The sequence below is a fragment of the Apteryx mantelli genome, chromosome 4 (genome assembly GCF_036417845.1).
Source record: "Apteryx mantelli isolate bAptMan1 chromosome 4, bAptMan1.hap1, whole genome shotgun sequence".
Lineage (NCBI taxonomy): Eukaryota > Metazoa > Chordata > Aves > Apterygiformes > Apterygidae > Apteryx > Apteryx mantelli.
This window is the reverse complement of record NC_089981.1, coordinates 46,256,096-46,274,328: the sequence shown is the minus strand read 5'-3', so window position 1 is coordinate 46,274,328 and position 18,233 is coordinate 46,256,096. Positions and strand designations below refer to the sequence as shown.

General features: G+C 56.8%; 1 protein-coding gene across 1 annotated transcript in view; it reads left to right on the top strand.

The window, feature by feature from the left end:
- The window catches only part of LARGE2 (LARGE xylosyl- and glucuronyltransferase 2), a 29,831-nt gene extending 12,858 nt beyond the window's left edge, over window positions 1-16,973 (top strand). Inside the window, exons 3-16 of the mRNA XM_067296421.1 lie at window positions 8,409-8,586; window positions 8,935-9,191; window positions 9,599-9,681; window positions 9,850-9,973; window positions 11,082-11,253; window positions 11,432-11,536; window positions 11,728-11,840; window positions 11,956-12,081; window positions 12,310-12,465; window positions 12,595-12,758; window positions 13,591-13,869; window positions 14,220-14,366; window positions 14,544-14,739; window positions 14,868-16,973. Of these exons, the coding sequence (XP_067152522.1) occupies window positions 8,487-8,586; window positions 8,935-9,191; window positions 9,599-9,681; window positions 9,850-9,973; window positions 11,082-11,253; window positions 11,432-11,536; window positions 11,728-11,840; window positions 11,956-12,081; window positions 12,310-12,465; window positions 12,595-12,758; window positions 13,591-13,869; window positions 14,220-14,366; window positions 14,544-14,739; window positions 14,868-15,065 (2,220 nt within the window). The 5' untranslated portion in view covers window positions 8,409-8,486 and the 3' untranslated portion in view covers window positions 15,066-16,973. The remainder of the gene's footprint in view (window positions 1-8,408; window positions 8,587-8,934; window positions 9,192-9,598; window positions 9,682-9,849; window positions 9,974-11,081; window positions 11,254-11,431; window positions 11,537-11,727; window positions 11,841-11,955; window positions 12,082-12,309; window positions 12,466-12,594; window positions 12,759-13,590; window positions 13,870-14,219; window positions 14,367-14,543; window positions 14,740-14,867) is intronic.
- The last annotated feature ends 1,260 nt before the right edge of the window (window positions 16,974-18,233 follow it).

Genomic DNA, 18,233 nt, shown 5'->3' with positions numbered 1-18,233 from the left:
TGCTTGCCCTGCAAGGCACTACCTCCAGCTCTGACTCTGCCAAGCAGCTGAACCCAGTGCCTAGTCATGGACTGGGAGACTGACTGCAGTGTTGCTCCACAAAAGCAGGCTGTGTCTCTAGCAGGGCCTCAGGATCAGAGCCCCTGCCAAGAGGAGTTGCTTCCTGATGCATTCCTGGGGCTTCAGACATGGAGAGGTAAGCTGTGAGGCTTATTCCCATGTTAGACCTAGTCTGAACTTGCTTGTTTCCTCATATTCTGGATGAGGAAAGGAAGTAGTCTGGTGATGAAAGTCTCTGCTCCAGTCAAGTTGGGAGCTTCAACTAGCACCCTTCAGAGACAGTTAAATCCTGTTCCCCAAGTCTTATGCTTCTGCTGGAGAAGAGAATGTGGCTTTTTCTGTGTGACTTTTGTGAAATAAAATGCTGAAGTCTTAGAGCTGTAGAATTGTTTGTAATAATCTTACAAGCCTGAGAAGAATTTGGTGCACTAGAGTGAACCGTAACTGAGGCACAGGCTGACTGTTGACCCAGGAAGATCTCCACCTTTCTGGCATTTCCTTTGCAGCTTGGTTGTGCTGAAGATGGGGGATACCTTTGTTTTGTCTTACAGCTCATGTTCATCTAATTCTGTGGCTGCTGTTTGATCCCATCTCTTGAATAAGGTGTCTATTTTGTCACAGGTTACTCTTTCTAGTGAAATATGAAAGTGAAATTCCTACTTAAGTTTCATTTATCATAAGACTGGGGAAGGAGGGGTGAAGTGATAATCCAGAACATGGGGTTTTAATCCTGTTTTCCTGGCCAAATTCCATTCTGCCTCTGTAAATTCCTGCAGCTGCTCCACTCTGAACTGCTTGTGTGGTATCCACCAGCTGGCGTCATCCTCTTCAAGTGGAAGCATCTCGGTGATGGGGAAGGGAGGCAAGGGGATGACCCCTAACTGTAAGCTGCTTGTTGGATGGGTGCTGCAGTATGTGATTTAAAGGTGACCTGTTGACCAAGGAACTGGCCCATCCCCTCCCATCTCTTTGGAAGAGAAAAAGAAATTGTCCCCAGTTGCCTCTCTTCAAAGTGTGATGCCTCTTCTCAATTGTCAGTGTTGCTGCATAGCTTGCTTTCTTTGGCTGTCAGGCCCTTTCTCACCTCCTGCGAGCCTAGAAAGCTGTTGTACTGTGCTCATGCTGAGGCAGTCTTTTCAAGTAGACCAGCTATACTGTTGCTGTCTTCCCAGCTCCAAAAATGAGAGGGAGAAGGATCTGCAGCTTCTGTTGCCTGCAGCTAGGTGGGACAACAGGCAGTGTGGCTCTCCAAAGTCACTGCTCTCCTGAGTGACCTGGAGCTCTTAACTGGGGGACAGCCAGGCCACCCCTTTGTTTGTAATGCCTGGGTGGCCGTGGTGGGGGGCAGTAAGCCTTGAGCTGTCCCTGTCTATGCCCCTTGTGGCTGCTGTCCTGTCACTCACAGGCAGTCTTGCTGTGACCCAGCATCCCCTGTGCGGGTGCATAAGTAGCTCCAGGGGCTAGAACGGGCTAACACCCCAGCCCCGCAATGGGCCACCTCCCAGTGACGGGCTCTCGCATTGCAGTCCTGTGGGTAAACAGGTCTGTTCCCTCCTGTGCTGGGGGAGGGCAGCTCATGCCATGGAAAAACTCCCTGTGCCAGCCTTCCCTAAACATTAACTGCTCACCTGACAGTCCCTGGGTCAGTAAGAGAGAAGGCCAGCCTGGTGAGGGGCCCTCCTGCAAAAAGAGGGGATCTCAGGGAAGCAGGGTGCCAGCATGGGAAGAGGGGAGGCCAGGGCAGGCAGGATGGTTGCACCACTCCAGAAGCGAAGTATACTTGTGCCTGGTGGGGCAGCCGACAGGTAGCAAGCTTTGGGCTCCTGCCCAAGCCTCAGAGGTTGGCGCAAGTGTACCCAGCTTTCCTCTGCCCCCTCCCTTTTCAGTGGGAGTGACCAGGGTTTCTTTCTGCCTTTGTCCTGCAGTGCCCTGCGATGTCTGTGAGTGGAAATGGGCCCTGACTGTGGGGTCTCTCCAGGCCCTTAGAAGGGAGAGGTGGAGAGATGACCTCTCCAGCTCCATGCCCAGGCCTGGCTCCAGTCCGGTGGCCTCTTTGTGCCACCCCAAGGTGGGAGGCCTCGCTCTCAGCATGACCCAGTGTTTGTGCAGCTGCCCAGCTCTGCTGGAATGACACTCCCGTGTCCTCTGGCTACTGTCTTGTCACTGGAGGCGGAGGGGGGAGTTTGGGCATGCAGTGTCTGAGGGCAGACCAGAGTCCTGCCTGCCTTTTCCCAGGTGGCTGCTGTGAGCCTCTTGCAGCAAGAGACTGGGTTTGGGTACCCAGGAGCTTTTTTTCTGTCCTATTTGTCATGTTCCTGATTCCTGCTGAAACAGGAGCTATGCAGCTCTCCTGCAGCCAGGTCTCAGAGCATGGTTGGGAGCAAGGGGGGGAGGAATGATAACCTGCTGTGAACAGCACTTCTGCCCTGCATCCTTGTGCTGGGGTCAGTAATGGAGAATGGCAGTATTGGGAAACCTCTCATCTTACTGCTGGCATCGCTTGTCTGGCAGGAGCAAGGAGACTGAGGAGGGAGGGCAAAAAGGGCAAGTGCTGTGGCTGGAGGACTGGCTAGAGCCTGAGGCAGGTGCAAGTGCTGCGTAGATGCCAGCGTGCCCTCCTGCCCTGCGCCAGCCCCTGTGACCTTTCCCTGCACTTCTGCCTGCTTGTACGTCCCACTCTGCGACCAAGGCCCCTCCACCCAGGGATGGCTGGGCTTAGTGTAGCCACTGGTACCTGATGTTTCCCTTGCCTAGGAGCCATTTCCAGCCTTGCCCTCCACTTGCCATTCCTTTAACATTGCATGGCGGAGGAGAGGCTGTGCAACTCCCTTCCTGCTTGCCATCTCCTCCTCACAGCTATAAGCATCCTAAAACTCCTCTGCCTTGCCTGTCCTCCCCCAGCAGCCTCTCAGCTCTTGGCCCTGGTAGGACTGGTAAGGGCCTGAATGTGTCTTGCTGCACTGGGCCTGGCGTTGATTCCTGGGGATGGAGCCTTTGGGTCCTCACTTGCTGGAGCAGGCAAGATAGGGAGGCAAGAAAAAGTGTGCAAAAAGGCAGCTGGGGTCAGCTGTAGCAGAAAGAGTTTTCCTCCTCCAGAGCAGAGCTCACCAAGCTGGTGGCTGGAGGCTGTGGGAGGTCTCATACTGCTTCTGCTGGAGCCCAATTCCTGCTGGGCTTCTCTCAGGAGTGTGGGTAAGCCCTCCCTGTGTGGCTGCTGCCCTCAATGCTTTAGCTTGAGACTGGAGCATTCATTACATGATGGATAGTGTGGGGCAGGGACAGTACAGATCCCAGGGTTGAACTCCATCACACCCCTTGGGTGGTGGCAGGGGAAGCTCCTGCTTTGGGGTGCTGCTGGCTCAGAGGACTGGGGTAGCTTGGGGGTTTCCTTTCCTTGCCCAAGTTGGGCTGGGCAGAGAGCTGCTATTAAGGAGCAACTACCTGTTCTAACTGGGGCCCTGCAAGGACAAGCAAGAGCCGCCCAGGCAGGAGGTAAATGTGTCTCCTGGGGCAGTGATTTCTGCAGTGCTTGGGTGGAGACCCAGCCTGCCCTAGCCTTGCAGCTCGGGGGCTGTGTTTGAAGGCACTGCTCTGTCTCTGCAAGGCAGGTCTGTGCTTGCTGCTGCAGCTTGCCCTTTGATTACAGAGGTGGGGGGCAATTTGCGTTTCATCTAAATTGCTGTGCAGGCGGTTGCATCCTAATTCCTCTGTCTGCTACCGGTCGCCTCCTCTTCCCACCGCACCCTGCCTTCTCCAGGCATCCTCCCAACAGGCTCCTGAAAGGCCAAGGGAGGCAGGGAGGGCTGGGAGCTCCTCCTTTTGCTGTATCCCCAGGCAGGAGCCTGCCTTTCCTGGCCCTGGGGCCAGGCATGGGGGGAGCTGCTGCAGGTAGAGGCAGTCTCTGCATAGTTAGCATTCCCAGCTCTGGCCTCCCCACTCCTCCTGTTGCCGTCCCTTCCCTAGGACAACCCTGCTAGCTCCCTGGGCAGGTCTGCGCTACAGGTTTTCCCCCTGCGCTCTTTGGGGAGCCCCACTTTCCTAGACTGATGGGGCTGGAGCTCTCCTGCCCTGGTACGGGGCAATAGGTAGGCAGCTCTTTTCATACCTACCTTTTCATACCTACAGTGGCGTTTGGGCCCTTTGCAGCTCAGGGGCTGTCAGCACAGGCTATCACTTGGACCACAGGCTCCTCTCTGAGTAGCAGTGAAATCCGCCAAAGCTGGGCAACCCCCACCCCACCCTTCCTTGCATCTCCTGCCTGGGCTGGCTGTGCACCCCTCTACCAGCCAAGGGGAGACCAGGAGGGCTCTGCTGTCTTCCCCCCGCAGCTAAACATCCCCCATGTGGACAAATCCTCCCGCACCTGCCTTGGGAAATGAGGAAGCAGGTGCTGTGTAGGGGGGTAAATAATCTTAATGCCTTCCCTTATCCCAGCAAAAGAGGCTAGGGAGCTGGAGGGAGGGCAGATTCCTCCTGACTGACTTTGGGCAACTCCATGTCCCTGGCACTGGGGGCTCTTGAGTAGAAAGCGAATTTAATCTCGTTTTGTTTGTTCTTTCTTCCTCCGTAAGGGGGGCCAGCACAGGGCGTGCCAGGGGAGCTTGGGTTTGAGAGCGGGGAGGAGGGGGGGAAGTGTCAGATCTGAAAGGGAGGAGTAAAAGGGAGGATTGGGAAAGGCAGACCCAGGAGGGAGCAGCGGCAGTGGGCTGTGAGCTGGCTCAGGAGGAACGCAGGGAGGAGGAAAAGGGGAAAGGCAGGTAAGGAAATCACCTCCTTGGGAGGCAGGTGAGAGGCCAGGTGAGGGGGAGAAGGGATGATGGGAGGAGTGGGGGGTGCTGTGGAGGGGATGGAGCCCTTGGGTGCCTCCGGGAGTGTCTTTGCCACCTGGCCTGCTGTTGCTTCTGGTCCCATCCTGTCCACGAAAGCCACTGTCCCTGTAGCGTGGCCTTGTGTTCACATGCAGACCACGGACAGAAACCACTGTCCCCGCCGAGGGCTCCTCTTGGCACCGCAGACAAGCAGGGCAGAGAGGCACCGGGCGCGAGTGGGAGCACAGAGGTGCTGCTCAGCACCCCCCACCCTGTCCCACTAAAGTCCCTTTCCCATGGTTGCCTTCTCAGACTGCTCGGTGCTTGCTGACCTCTCTTGTCTTGCTTCACCTCTGCCTTCTGTGTAGCGAGCCTGATGCAAAGTTTGGGGGACCCTTGGCCGCGCAGGAGGGGTAGAGGTCTCTTAGTGGGCTGGAAAGGAAGAAGAGCTGGCAGCAGTGTGAGCGCAGACCTGGCATGTGCAGTGACCTCTGAAGGGTTCAGGCACCTCTCCTGGGTCCAGCATGGCTCCTGGCTGGGCCTGGCACGCTCCATGTGTTATCTCCCTCTTCCTGCCATGCCAGTGCTTTGCCTGCCCTGTAGACCGTAGAAGTGGGACATGGCCCAGCTTTGCTTGCAGAAAGCAGTGGTGCAGACAGGACCCCTTCTCTGCCAGGGGAAGGGGCGCAGCCCCTTGCACAGGAGCTCCTGCCTGCCACGTGCTTCTTGCTCAGTGTCTGGGCACACAGAATCTGAATATGTGTTTTCTGCAAGTTGCACGTAAGTTAGCCTGTTGCGTTCGCTCAGTGTGGTCCTTGGGCTCTGTGCTTGCTGCTACGCAGGCTTTGCAGCTGCCTGACACCCCTGAGTAAGTTGTGTGTTATGACAGTCGTACTCCTTTAGGCTGGCCTTGCTGCAGCCGAACCCTGTGGGGTCCAAGCCTACCTGCGGGCAGCTCAGTGCTGAGCCTATTGCTGCATGTCCCTTGTTCCTGGTGAACTTGTGACTGGCCGTACAGCCAGCAATTCCCCGCTGTGGGCAGGCATTTCCACCCTTGTCCCAGGCTACCTGGCACCTAAAGGCGCGCTGGGTGGTGTGGCTGGTGGTGTCCTCCCAGGCTGCCTGTCTTGGGCTGCAAGCCCTGGTGGCCCCCTCGGCATCTGCACATCAATGGGCTCAGGCTCTGTGCACGAGGGGGAGCAGCCCTAATCCGGCCCATTCATTCGAATGGCAGCGCAGGCTTTTGTTGAGCCTCCAGATGTTGCCTGGAGGGCAGGGGCTCAGTCTCCTGCTGCGGCAAGCGGGGGGGGGGGGGGGGGGGGGGGACGACAAGGAGAGAGGCCAGCCTGCTAGGAAGAGGTTGGTGTTTTCTTGCTTTGTGGGATTTGTGTCTTCCCTGTGCACCTGGCTCTTCAGGGATCTCAGGGCAGGGGTTTCTAGAGATGATCTTTCTGTCCCCTGGGTTGGCCTGGTCCCCTCCTGGGAGGCAACAGGCAGTATGTGTCTCTGCCACTTTTTCTCCACATAAAAAGGACCAAGCTGGGCATGGGGGACTGGAGCCCTGTACAGCCAGGGCAGAGGTGTCACCAGCCACACGCGTGGGGACTGTGGCGCTTCTTCAAAGGCGGCGTTGGCAGGAGCCTGCCTGCCCTAGCTCCCAGCTCATCAGGGCCGGGCCCAGGGAACAAAGCGGGGGACACGTGGTGCTCTCCCTGGGCTCGCACGCAGCTCCCCAGGCAAAGCGGAAACCCCCTCTCCGGTCGGTTGGGAAGCATCCCGCAGCCGCTGAGGAATGCAGCATGCATGGCTGGAGCGGCCAGGCCGGGCAGCCAGCTTTGTGTGCCGTGGCAGGGGAGCCAGCGGCAGCGAGGAGAGGGCAGGGCGCGTGGCGGGGGGGTCACGTGGGCATCTCTGCCTGCTGCACCAGCGGGGGGAGCAGGTCCCAGCATGGGGTTGTTGTGGGGGAGAGGGGTGAGGGGATCCCTCCTTGTTTGCTGCTGCTTGCTGAGTTTTGAGCTCCCTTGCCTCTCCAAAGCAGATGTTTTTGTGGGCTCCTCCCTTGACTTGTTGCTAGCACGTCTCTTATGGCTGACTTTTCTGCTTCCCACATGTGCACCCATCCCACGGCAGGGCTACCTGCAGTAGGTGCCACCTTGTTCCTATACATAGCTGGAGGCCCTACAGCTTCCCCCAGTGGGACATGGCCAGGGCTGATGCATGGTAGCTGCGTAAATGTGGAGCAGCATTTCTGCGTGGTGCATGCCTTGCCTGTCTCGCAGTGCTTTGGGGCAACGTGACTATCGCTGCTGGGAACTGCTACACTGCCGGCCAAAGTGATCGCAGCGTAATGGTTCCCAGCAGCAGCAGCTGCATTGCTGCCCCAATAGGGTGACCTGGAGGTGAAGTTCAGGCTGTGGAGGTGTTTTCCTCAATCCCTCACAAAACCGTGACCGTGTTTTGTTCAGATCCTTAGGGGAGAGCTCTTGGTTTGTGAAGTGCACTGTCCCTCCTGAGAGAGGCTGGCTTGCACCAACGCTGCTGCCCACCTCTTCCCTCTGCAGCCCCCGGGTTTCCAGTCATCCCTTCTGCAGAGCCGAGCAGCCACCTTGGCACGTGTGCCCCATGGGTCCTCTCCCAGCCCCGGAGGAGGTTGTGCTCCCCATCTCTGCCTTAGGCACACCCGGAGCTGTGTGTCCCTTTAAGCCAGCAGTGCTGGGGAAGTGAGTTTCACTGAACCATTCACAATCTTTCCAGTCTGACACCAAAGTTTGCAAGGGCAGGTAGTTGTTCTCGGCCCAGTGAGCAGAGGGGAAGGTATTTGGCCAGCAGGAGACCTAGGTAAGGAACATTGCAGGAGAGTTTTTCCCCCTAGCCCCAAACCGGCCAGCTGGAGGGTTGGGAAGAAAGCCAGTGTGCCGAGCTCTGGCTACTCGCTTATCTCTGTGTGTGCTGTGCTCCCTGGGCAGCACAGCATGCTTAGCCCAGCCTTGTCCTTGAGGCCTGTATTTCAAGAGCAGTCTCAGCCCCTTCAGCCTCTGGAGGTGGGGGAGGGATCTGCTCTCCATCTCAAGGGCAGGCTGCATTAACCATCAGGTGACCGGCCACCCAGCTCAGCAGGGATGCCTCCAGCATGGGGCAGTGGAATGGGACAGCATCCTTCCTTCCCCAGGAACTCTTTTTCTCCCCTTGGCCTGTGAGACAGCAAGGAACAGAGCTGGAGTGAAATTGCTTTTGGGGGACTCGTTCCCTCCTCCTGCTTTTGAGGTCCCCTCTGCAAAGACTGCGTGGCCTGAGCAGGGTACTGGGGCAGGCCCTGGGAGGTGTCCAGATGCCCTAGGACAGGTAGGAGAGTCCTGGCTGGGAGAGGTGGTTGTGCCTGTCCCATAGCTACGCTAGCACAGCCAGTGTCCTGAAGTGAGCAAGGAGACAGATGTATCCTGCCAGGGGGACATCCCGCTCAGTGAGGGAGGAGAAGGACTTGTGTGGGGGATGTCAGGCCGGTTGGTGACTCCCGCTCTCTGCTTGTCTCCTGTCTCGCAGGCTCTAGGATGCTGGGATCAGCTGGGCTAGGCCTGCCCACGTGATCCTTGGCGCCCTGCTCCCTGCTGCCAGCCCACCATGTTGCGCTCCTGGCGCGTGAAGCTGAAGCTGCTGCTTGCCACGGTGACCCTGGCTATCCTCCTCTCCTGGCTCTACCTCTTTGTGGGCAGCCTTGAATGTGAGTGGGGCAGGCCAGGACTTCTGGCTCGTCCTCCCAGCCATGTCCCTTTTGGAGCAAGGGAAGCTCCCCAAAATGGGGTGGGCAGGGGAGGCCAAGGCCTTGGGGTGGCTGCTCTGTGGCTATTCCCTGTGGATGTATCTGACCTCCAGATTTCCATGGGCATCCCTGGGGCCTGCAGGAGCAGAGGTCTGAGTGTCTGATGCACATGGGGTGTCCCGGGACCTCTCAGCTCAAATTTGGGGCTCTGCCCCTCTCTCCACACCCTGTCCCACCAAGCTGAGCTCTGCTCTGGGGGTTTCTCTTTGCTGCGCCCTGTTGCATCCCCTGCTCTGTGCGTCTCTGCAGATGGCCGCTTCCTCCTGCTGCCACCGTGCCTGGGCGAGCAGCCGAGCCGGGACGTGGAGCGCGAGGCACTGGAGTCGCAGGTGCGCAGGGTGGAGGAGGAGAACCAGCAGCTCCGCCTGCAGCTCAGCCAGGTGCAGGCAGACAGCAGCGACGGCAGCCCACAGTGGGGGGCCTCCACTGAGGATGGAGACCCCCCCGGGGGTGAGAGGAGCAACCACACAGCCTGCCCCAAGCAGCGGATGGTGCACAAGTGCGAGGTGGGTGGGCAATGGTGGTGCAGTGGCACAATGGGGATATTGGATGGGAAGCCAAGGCCCTGACCAAGCACAGGCATGCCAGTAAGTCCAACCTGCCTGGCACTGCTCAGCCAGTGCTCTGGCCACACTGGACCTCACTCTGGCTCTCTGCGGTGCTCAGTGGGACAAAGGCAGCGTCTGAGAGCATCTTGCTTCTCAGGAGAGTGAGACCTGACAGGAAAGGGGCAGCAGCTGGACTCCTGGGCCCTGCTCTGATCTGAGGGATGCCTTCCTCTCGCTGGACCTCCGTTTCCCCAGGGGAAGGGCTAGGTTATGGAGTCTCTTCCTGTAGGGTGGTCTGAGGGATGATCTGACAGGTCCTTGTGTAAGGCTTCAGTCTCAAAAAGGTGTCATTTGTCTCTGGACAGCTCCTGCACGTTGCGATTGTGTGCGCTGGACACAATGCAAGCCGGGATGTGGTCACCCTGGTGAAATCCATCCTCTTCCACAGGTAACATGGATGTGCTATGCTAGAGGTGATTTTTCTCAGTATGCCCCCTCAGCTGCTGTCTGTCCCCCTGGCAGGGTTGGGGGGACAGGGGGGCAGGGACCATGTCCCTCTGAGGTGGCTGTTTCCTGCTGCTATGGTGCTGAGCGCTGCTGCACTTGCACTTGGCAGGAAAAACCCTCTCCACTTTCACCTCATCACGGACTCGGTGGCTCACCAGATCCTCCAGACGCTCTTCCAGTCCTGGATGGTGCCCTCTGTCCATGTCAGCTTCTACAACGCCGAGGACTTGAAGGCAGGCACTCAACCCCCTGCCACCCTCTCCCTCTCCCCCTTTTCTTTCCCAACTCAGTGCTTGAAAGGCTGAGAGGGGCCAGGGGAGCAGCAGAGAAGGGGTAGGTGGGAGGGGGGCTATTAACTGTTCTGCTGCTGGTCCCTCGCTCGCCTGCTCCCCTTTCTAGACTTGTTGCTGTTCAGCTGAGAAGGGAGGTGCTGGGCTGGCTCTGGGGGTGGGGGAGGCCCCTTGCAAGTAATGCTGTCTCCGCAGTGAAGCTGGGCACATGGATCCCCTATTGAGCCCTGAAATGTCATGGTGAAGGCAGGGAGTGGTGCTGGTGACTGGGGTCTGGTGTGATCACAGGAAGAACCAGCCTGGGGTGAGAGCAAAGGAGGAGACACGGCCAGCAAGTGCCTGGCAGGCCTGGGGAAGAGTGGTGTGTGGCTACCCATGATGCAGCCGGAGGAGATGCTCCAAGCCTGGCTGCCCTGCAGGAGAGACTGAGGAGGCAGAGGGGGCAGGCTGGGAGGGCAAGAAGAGGTCTGGCTGTCACCTCTGTCCCCTCTGAACCACCATGAGACTGGAGGGACTTCAAGCAGGGCAGTGAGTGCTGCTGCAGAGAGATGACAGGTTGCCCCAGATACAGTGGTTTAAAAGTGAGGTGCTCTGACAGGGAGGCTGGGGAAGGGTCTTGCAGGGGGGGTGCAGGAAAAGGGCTATGCCAGCACCCAGGCAATGCAGACATTGCAGGCGGAGAAAGGAGCCTGTGTGCTCCCCCATGGCAGCTGCTGGGCTGTGCAGGGTCTGTGGCACTGGCTGTGGCAGCTGGGAGATGGGAGCAAATGCAATTTGCTGGGGGCACCTTGCTTCCACCTGGGTCTGAAACAGGGTCCTGGGGCCTTGCCTGGCCTGGGAACTCAGGTCTGGCCCTGTACTAGGCCCTGGGGAGCTTGCAGAGAAGGTGCTGGCTCTGCAGTTCTGTTGGGGGGCTGGCACTGGGCTTGGGCGGCAGCCATGTCCCTTGCTGGCCTCCTCTGTGCGGGAGTGCTGGGCATGCGCAGCTGTCCCACCCAGGCAGGGTGATGGCATGACTGTACCCCAGTCCTGAGGTTGTGTCACCTTGCAGCCAGAGGTGTCGTGGATCCCCAACAAGCACTACTCCGGCATCTATGGGCTGATGAAGCTGACGCTTACCAAGGCGCTGCCCTCCAGCCTCTCCAAGGTCATCGTCTTGGACACCGACATCACCTTTGCCACTGACATCGCTGAGCTCTGGGCCATCTTTGGGAAGTTCTCTGGTGAGGGCAGAGCACCCCTGGGAACCACTGTGGTTGTAGCAGGGCCCCAGGCCCTGTGAGCCCACTGCTCCCTCAGGGTGGGGGTCCCAGTCTGTCACAACACCTATGCGGTGGGTTTGCTGGAAGCCCCCGAACCTATGGCAAGGTGGGCCATGTGCATGTCCCTCTCTTTCCTCAGACAAGCAGGTGATTGGACTGGTAGAGAACCAGAGCGACTGGTATTTGGGGAACCTCTGGAAGAACCACAAACCATGGCCCGCTCTGGGACGTGGCTTCAATACTGGTGAGCATGGGGCTGCTGGGGTGGGGGGGACAAGCACCCTGACAGTGCATCCAGCTGAGGCAGGTTTGGTGAGCGGGGAGGCTGGGCAGGGCTGAGGTGAGACAGGAGTGTCTGTGTGGGTGCAAAGGGCTGCTGCTGCATCTGTCTGGGTGCCCCCTCAGTAACCCAGTGCCCTCTTTCCTGGCACCCAGGAGTGATCCTGCTGCTGCTGGACCGCCTGCGTCGCCTGGGCTGGGAGCAGATGTGGCGGCTCACAGCGGAGCGGGAGCTCATGAGCATGCTCTCCACCTCGCTGGCTGATCAGGTAACAGTCCATTCTCCAGGGTAGTCAGTCCTGGTGCACTCCTGTAGTGTTGCCAGCATGTCAGGGCTGTGGTGCCTTCCTTAACCACCTGTGCATTCATCTGCCTCTCTCCTAGGACATCTTTAATGCAGTGATCAAGCAGGACCCAGCCCTGGTGTACCGGCTCCCATGCTTCTGGAATGTGCAGCTCTCCGATCACACCCGCTCAGAGCAATGCTACACTGAGGTCTCGGATCTCAAGGTGAGTGGGTTTCACCTGCCTCTGAGTGGGGGAGAAACTGGAGATTCCCCCATTAGGGGCCCTGTGCTCTCCCTGCTAGGTGCTCCTGCCCTGTAGGGGGCTGGGTGTAAGGTCTGAAGGATGGAGCATGCTTTGGAGGTCTTGGGGAGCCAGCACCAGGCCTGGGGGCTTGGGAAGCATTGGATGCTGCTGACTTTCCCTCCATGGAGTGACCTGCGCTGCCCCCAGGTGATCCACTGGAACTCGCCCAAGAAGCTGCGGGTGAAGAACAAGCATGTGGAGTTCTTCCGCAACCTCTACCTGACCTTCTTGGAGTACGACGGGAACCTGTTGCGCAGGGAGCTCTTCGGCTGTGCCAGCCTCCCCAGCCCTCCCAGCGACCAGGTGAGGGCAATTGCAGCTCTGCCTCCAACCCCAGAGCGTGGCCTGGGCAGGGGCAGAAGGCACACCCAGGCAGCTTCCCCCTGGCTCACCCTGTGTCTCCTTCCCTGTCTCACCTTTGTGGCATTGCAGCTGCAGCAGGCACTGGAGGAGTTGGACGAGGACGATCCCTGCTATGACTTCCGCCGGCAGCACCTCACACAGCACCGTGTCCACCTATTCTTCCTGCAGTATGAGTTCCCGGCCCTTACTGACCCCACTGATGTCACCCTCGTGGCCCAGCTCTCCATGGACAGGTACTTGCCAGTGGGGCTTGTGGGATGACAGCTTCTCCCCTCCATTGTTTCTGGGGTGACTCCACAGCTCAGGAGCTACCTGGAATCTCTGATGCAGGTTCATCACCGTCAGAACAGAGCTTTGCAGTGAAGAGCAATTCCCCATGTTGGGAGCAGCAATTGTCCCCAACACCCCTCCCCAAACTGGTCTTGGCCAGTACACGGCTCCCTGACAGGCTCCCAGTTTTGGGTTCAGGTTCTGCTCCTTACCCATCAGGCAGTAAGGACAATCCTGTTGCTGTGAATCTTCTGTTTCTCTCTGCTGGTAGTTGGAAGCCTCACCTCTACTGCAAACTACTTTTTTTGCATCGGAGAAAGGTGTTCCCCAGATTAGTAAGCTGCTGGTCACTTCAGCACTATTGGTGGCATATACCAGACCCCATCCTACAGCCTTGTCACTACCTTCCCACAGTGCTTCCTCCCAGTTCCCTGTAGTTCTGTCAGGTTGCAGCTCTTGAAGCTGAGCTGTCCTGAAGGGTGAGTGTTTGGAGGCAGGTGAAAACAACCAAATTCAGCATTTAAGCAGATTCTCCCCAGAGACTTTGGTGAAGAGCTACTGAGACCTGTTTTAACTCAGTCCCAACAGAAGCCAAGGGATGTAGGGAACTTGCGGTGGGATTCAGGCCCACCTAGCTGTGATGAGCATAGTGCCTTGCAGTGATTTACCCAGAGGAATCAGTCTGGGCTTGTGAGGAGAGGATTGTGGGGAACTATTTCAAGCCATTGCACCCTTGGTTTGGCCAAGTTCCCACAGGGCAGGACTCCTGCTCACGCAGTGCTCTCTGCTTTGCAGGTTACAGATGTTGGAGGCCATCTGCAAACACTGGGCAGGCCCCATCAGCCTGGCACTGTACATGTCAGATGCAGAGGCTCAGCAGTTCCTGCGCTACGCCCAGGCCTCGGAGGTGCTGAGTGCCCGCCGAAATGTCGCCTACCACATCATCTACAAGGAGGGGCAGTTCTACCCCATCAACCTTCTGCGCAACGTGGCCTTGGCCAACACGCAGACGCCATATGTCTTTCTGACTGACATTGACTTCCTGCCTATGTATGGCCTCTACGATTACCTCAGGTAAGGCCTTCCCCAGGCAGCTCTGTCCCAGCCTGCTGGGCTCCCCCTGTACCAGGTCTTGCAGGAAATGCCCTGGGCAGCAGTTCTCAGCCTGCAGAAATAGTTTCCTTTGTGTTCAGCCTTGGGATCCTGCCCATGCTTTTGCCAGACACCAGTGGATGGGGAAGAAGCTGTGGCTGTGAGGGGTTCCCCATTCCTCCTGCGCCTGTGTGGCACCCCTACGAAAGACCTAAACCCTGTTGATGTACTCTTTTTACAGCTGTGGGCAGGGCGAAGGGGCTGAGGAGGGGGGCTGTGGCCACAGTTTGTGGCTCTCCCAGCAAGGCCTCACACTCTTCCTCTTGCCATAGGAACTCTATCCAGCAGCTGGAGCTGCCCCAAAGGAAGGCAGCTCTCATTGTGCCAGCATTTGAGACCCTGCACTACCGCCTGACCTTCCCCAAATCCAAAGCAGAGCTGCTCTCTATGCTGGACATGGGCTCTCTCTACACCTTCAGGTAGGGACTGGAGCTGCCCCACCATCCAGCAGGGCTATCACACCCAGCAGAAGCCAGCTTTATGGCCTTGTGTCTCGTGGCTGTGGTACAGCCAGGTCAGAGCATCTCCTGCATCCTCTGCCTGTCTATGGGAGCTGCCACTTTTTTCTGGTGTCTCATTTCCGTCCTTCTTCACAGGTACCACGTGTGGCCAAAAGGCCATGCCCCAACTGACTATGCCAAGTGGCGGACAGCCACCGTGCCATACCGTGTCGAGTGGCAGCCAGACTTTGAGCCTTACGTTGTAGTGAGGCGAGACTGCCCTAAGTATGACCAGAGGTTTGTGGGCTTTGGCTGGAACAAGGTGTCCCACATCATGGAGCTGGATGCGCAGGTGGGTGAGGGGCTGCTCCTGGCACAGTAGGAGTGGGGGTGCTAGGGGGAGGTCCTGGGTGGGCAGTGAAGTGTTTGTTGGTAATGCCAAGCTGGTGCCAGAGGTGATGGATGCCACTCTGCCCTCAGGAGTACGAGCTGCTGGTCCTGCCCAATGCCTTCATGATCCACATGCCCCATGCCCCCAGTTTCGACATCTCCAAGTTTCGCCTGAGCGCAGGGTACCGGGGCTGCCTCCAGACGCTGCGGGAGGAGTTCCATCAGGACCTGTCGCGGAGGTACGGGGCTGCCGCGCTCAAATACCTCACTGCTGAGAGGAGCCTGTGACGCCCAGGGACAGCAGATGCAGGGCACTAGCAGCAAGCTGCAGAGGGGAGGGCGCAGGGCCTCCTGCCTGCCTTGGCCAACCTCCATAGTCTTGCTTGAGGAAACCGAGCTGGCGGCACAGCCTCTCCAGCCCAAGAATGGGATGCCTGTAGTTAAGACGGAAGATGCCAGATGTGAAAACAGGAGGAGGCCTGTGGATCAAACTGCCACAGCGTGGGTCAGAGCAGCAGCTTCCCTGTGTTATAGCATGGGGGAACCTTCTCCCATGCCAGGGACCAGGGGAATTGGTCTCCCTCGTCCCATTGCCAGGGCCCTAGAGAAGGTTAATGTACTGGTGCTGGGGCTCTTCTACAGATTCCCTGCAATGTTATTCCCAGCTCAGACATCTCCTCAGTAGGAAGTTTTAGCTGATGTGGATTCACAGTCTTTGCTGGCTCACCTCTATCTGGGTCCTGGCTCTTTCAGGCTCCTGGCAGTTGTATGTGGTTCTGCCTCCTCCTGTTCTGTGGTCTCTGTTCCCAGTTCTCTGCACTCTACCTCTGGAGCTTTGGTGAGTGGGAGAAGGGGATGTAGAACATCCTTTTGCATCCTTTGTGGAGCAGGCTCAGAAAAGAGCTCAGAGAAAAGAGTAGGGCCAGAGATTACCAGGAGTTGTGGAGTCCTGGCTCAAGCCAGGACCAAGACTGGCTGGTAAATAGGGTGAGATATTGTTTCTCCTCACCCCTGTGGAGACAAAGTCTCCAGTGGGGCTGGTCCAGTACTGGTGTTATGAGTGCAAAGATGGGCTGTCTTCCCTGGCAGCCAGCTCCAGAACAGGCCTGCATGTCTCTGCAGGAATCAGCCGTGCCTGTGACAGGCACTATTTGGGGGCCAACAGCACGGCATGGCTGTGAACCAAGCGTGGCCACAGCAGCGCTCATATAGGCAGAGTATCTGTCCCTGTCCTCATGGCACAGCACTGGCAGAAGGTTATACAGAGGGTTTTTGTGCAAGACACCAGTCAGCTGCTCGTCACTGTGCTCAGTTTTGGCCCTATAAAGTCACAGCTTTATTTAAATGAATGCAAGGTGATGTGTTGTTGGGCTGATTAACAAACACCACCAAGCGCTGTCCATCCATGCAGGCATGAGAAGGCTCTGTGCAGGCAGAGTCTAGCTTCACTCTGCTTGTGGCTACAGGGTCGCTGCTGCAGGCTCAGGCTGTGGTCAGGAGCTTTGTAACACATTCAGCCTCTGTCCCTGCCCCGTTGTAGAGCTGACCTTAGATGATTTTTCAGTTCTGGGTGACCACTGTGGGACAAACCACCGAGCCCCTGCAGCCACAGGTATGGGTGAAACAGCATCTCTGGGGGCCAGAGAAACTCCTTGCAGAGGACCACCCTGAGCCTCCCCGACTCTTGGAAATACAGACATGTCACCGACAATCAATCAATCAATCAATCAGGGCTGTGGTCGACACTGGAAGAGGTTGTAGCTGAGCGCTGTGGCTGGATCCCTGCGCTGAGAGCAGCTTGGCTAGGCACTGTTCCACAGCTATCACAACACTGGAGCACAGAGGACGCATTGCTTTCCTCACACTATTTAAATTATTTAATACATTTCTCATAAGATGTAAATGATTAGGGTGTATTGGGGTTTTTTAATCCTTTCTTCCTCCTGGATGATCCTGCTGGTGGCCCTGGAGGATCTCCAGGCCAGTTGCTGCTGCAGTCTCTGCTCTTCTCTTCTTAGCATTATTCTGATCTGCAAGAGCCAGATCTGTGCAGGTGTGAAGACTTCCATCCATGGTGGGAATGGCTAGGAGGAGCCATACACATTGCATTGTATGGAAAGGGCACAAGCGCCTCTTGCTTTTTTTCTCTCTTTTTAATTTAATTTTTAAATTAAAGCTTTTTTATTCTTTTTCAAATCCTTGTTAGAACTGTGTGGTTATTAATTTTTTTTTCTATTGCAAGTTGCAAGTGTCCCCTGGAGGAGCTGTTTCGCTGGAGGGGAGACAGTGGTAGCCTGAGCCTTGGTTGCGGAAAGTGTATCTGGTCGTTCCTCTGCCTGTTGTGTTTGAAACTTTTGTCCTCTCTGGCTGGTGCAGTAGGAGGGTTGTGAAGCAGGGAGCAGCAGGTGGTAGAAAAAATGCCGGTGTCCCCAAGCAGCAGGTGAGCCATTCCCCTTCTAGCTCAAAAAGAGGTTCATGGACACCCCCTAACATCAGATCAAATCTGCTGGTCACCGGTACAGCTGCAGGGGTGCAGCCTGGGTGGAGGTGCAGTCCTGCCTCTGTAACTACTGCTGTTCAAATGGCATTCTTTGACTTAACTGTTTAGTCTCATAGTCAGTTTAATCAAGCACAAGTAAAAGAGATGTGTATTTTCTTGTTCTGGTGGTGCTGCAACTCTTGTCTCGGAGATCGGTGTGTCAACTGGGCTCTGCATCGTTACCTGTGAGGTGACCTCAGGACCTCCCCCCACCTGCCCTGCACTCACTTCTGCACCCTTGCAGACCAGGTTAGTGCAGGGGGCTGGTCCCCAGCTCAGGCCACAATGCAGGAAGTGGAATTTAATGCGGCTCCCCCCGACTGAACTACGTTGGTTCTACAAGACTAACAGAAATAAAAGCTGGATCTTAGTTCCTGTAAGCAGCCATCCTTGCCTCTGCAGGGGGGATGAAGGTGGTGGTGGTATGCCAGAAGCATGTTGTACTTTGAGGCTTTATTTGGGAAAGCACTGTAAAGACATTGCTAATCACGGTGAAGCAAGTGGTAGCATCTTCATGAGAAAAGCTCAACCCAACTAGCCCCTAACAGACAGCTTTTGTTTAATGCAGCAGAAGCTCACTGTTATCACTCTGCTTCTGCACTGAGGACAACAGAAGTTTAGATCAGGTGTAGCCAGTAGTTTGTCTGTCCCTCTAAAGCCTGTTTTCTGCTAGAAACACATTAGTATAGTAATGCTGGGAAGATGGGGGCTCTTTTGGACATTTCTTTGATGGATAGAGGGCTAGAGAAACACTGGCTCCGTAGCTGATTCTGCTTTGGGACCTGGAAGAAGGTGTACTGCTATGCCTATGGCAGAAGGACTGGGTGGCATAATTTTCAGATAATCCTTCCTCGTATAGGCATTCCTTAGCCCAAAATGTGCATAAACGGTGAACTCGTTTATAGACCTGAGAGTAA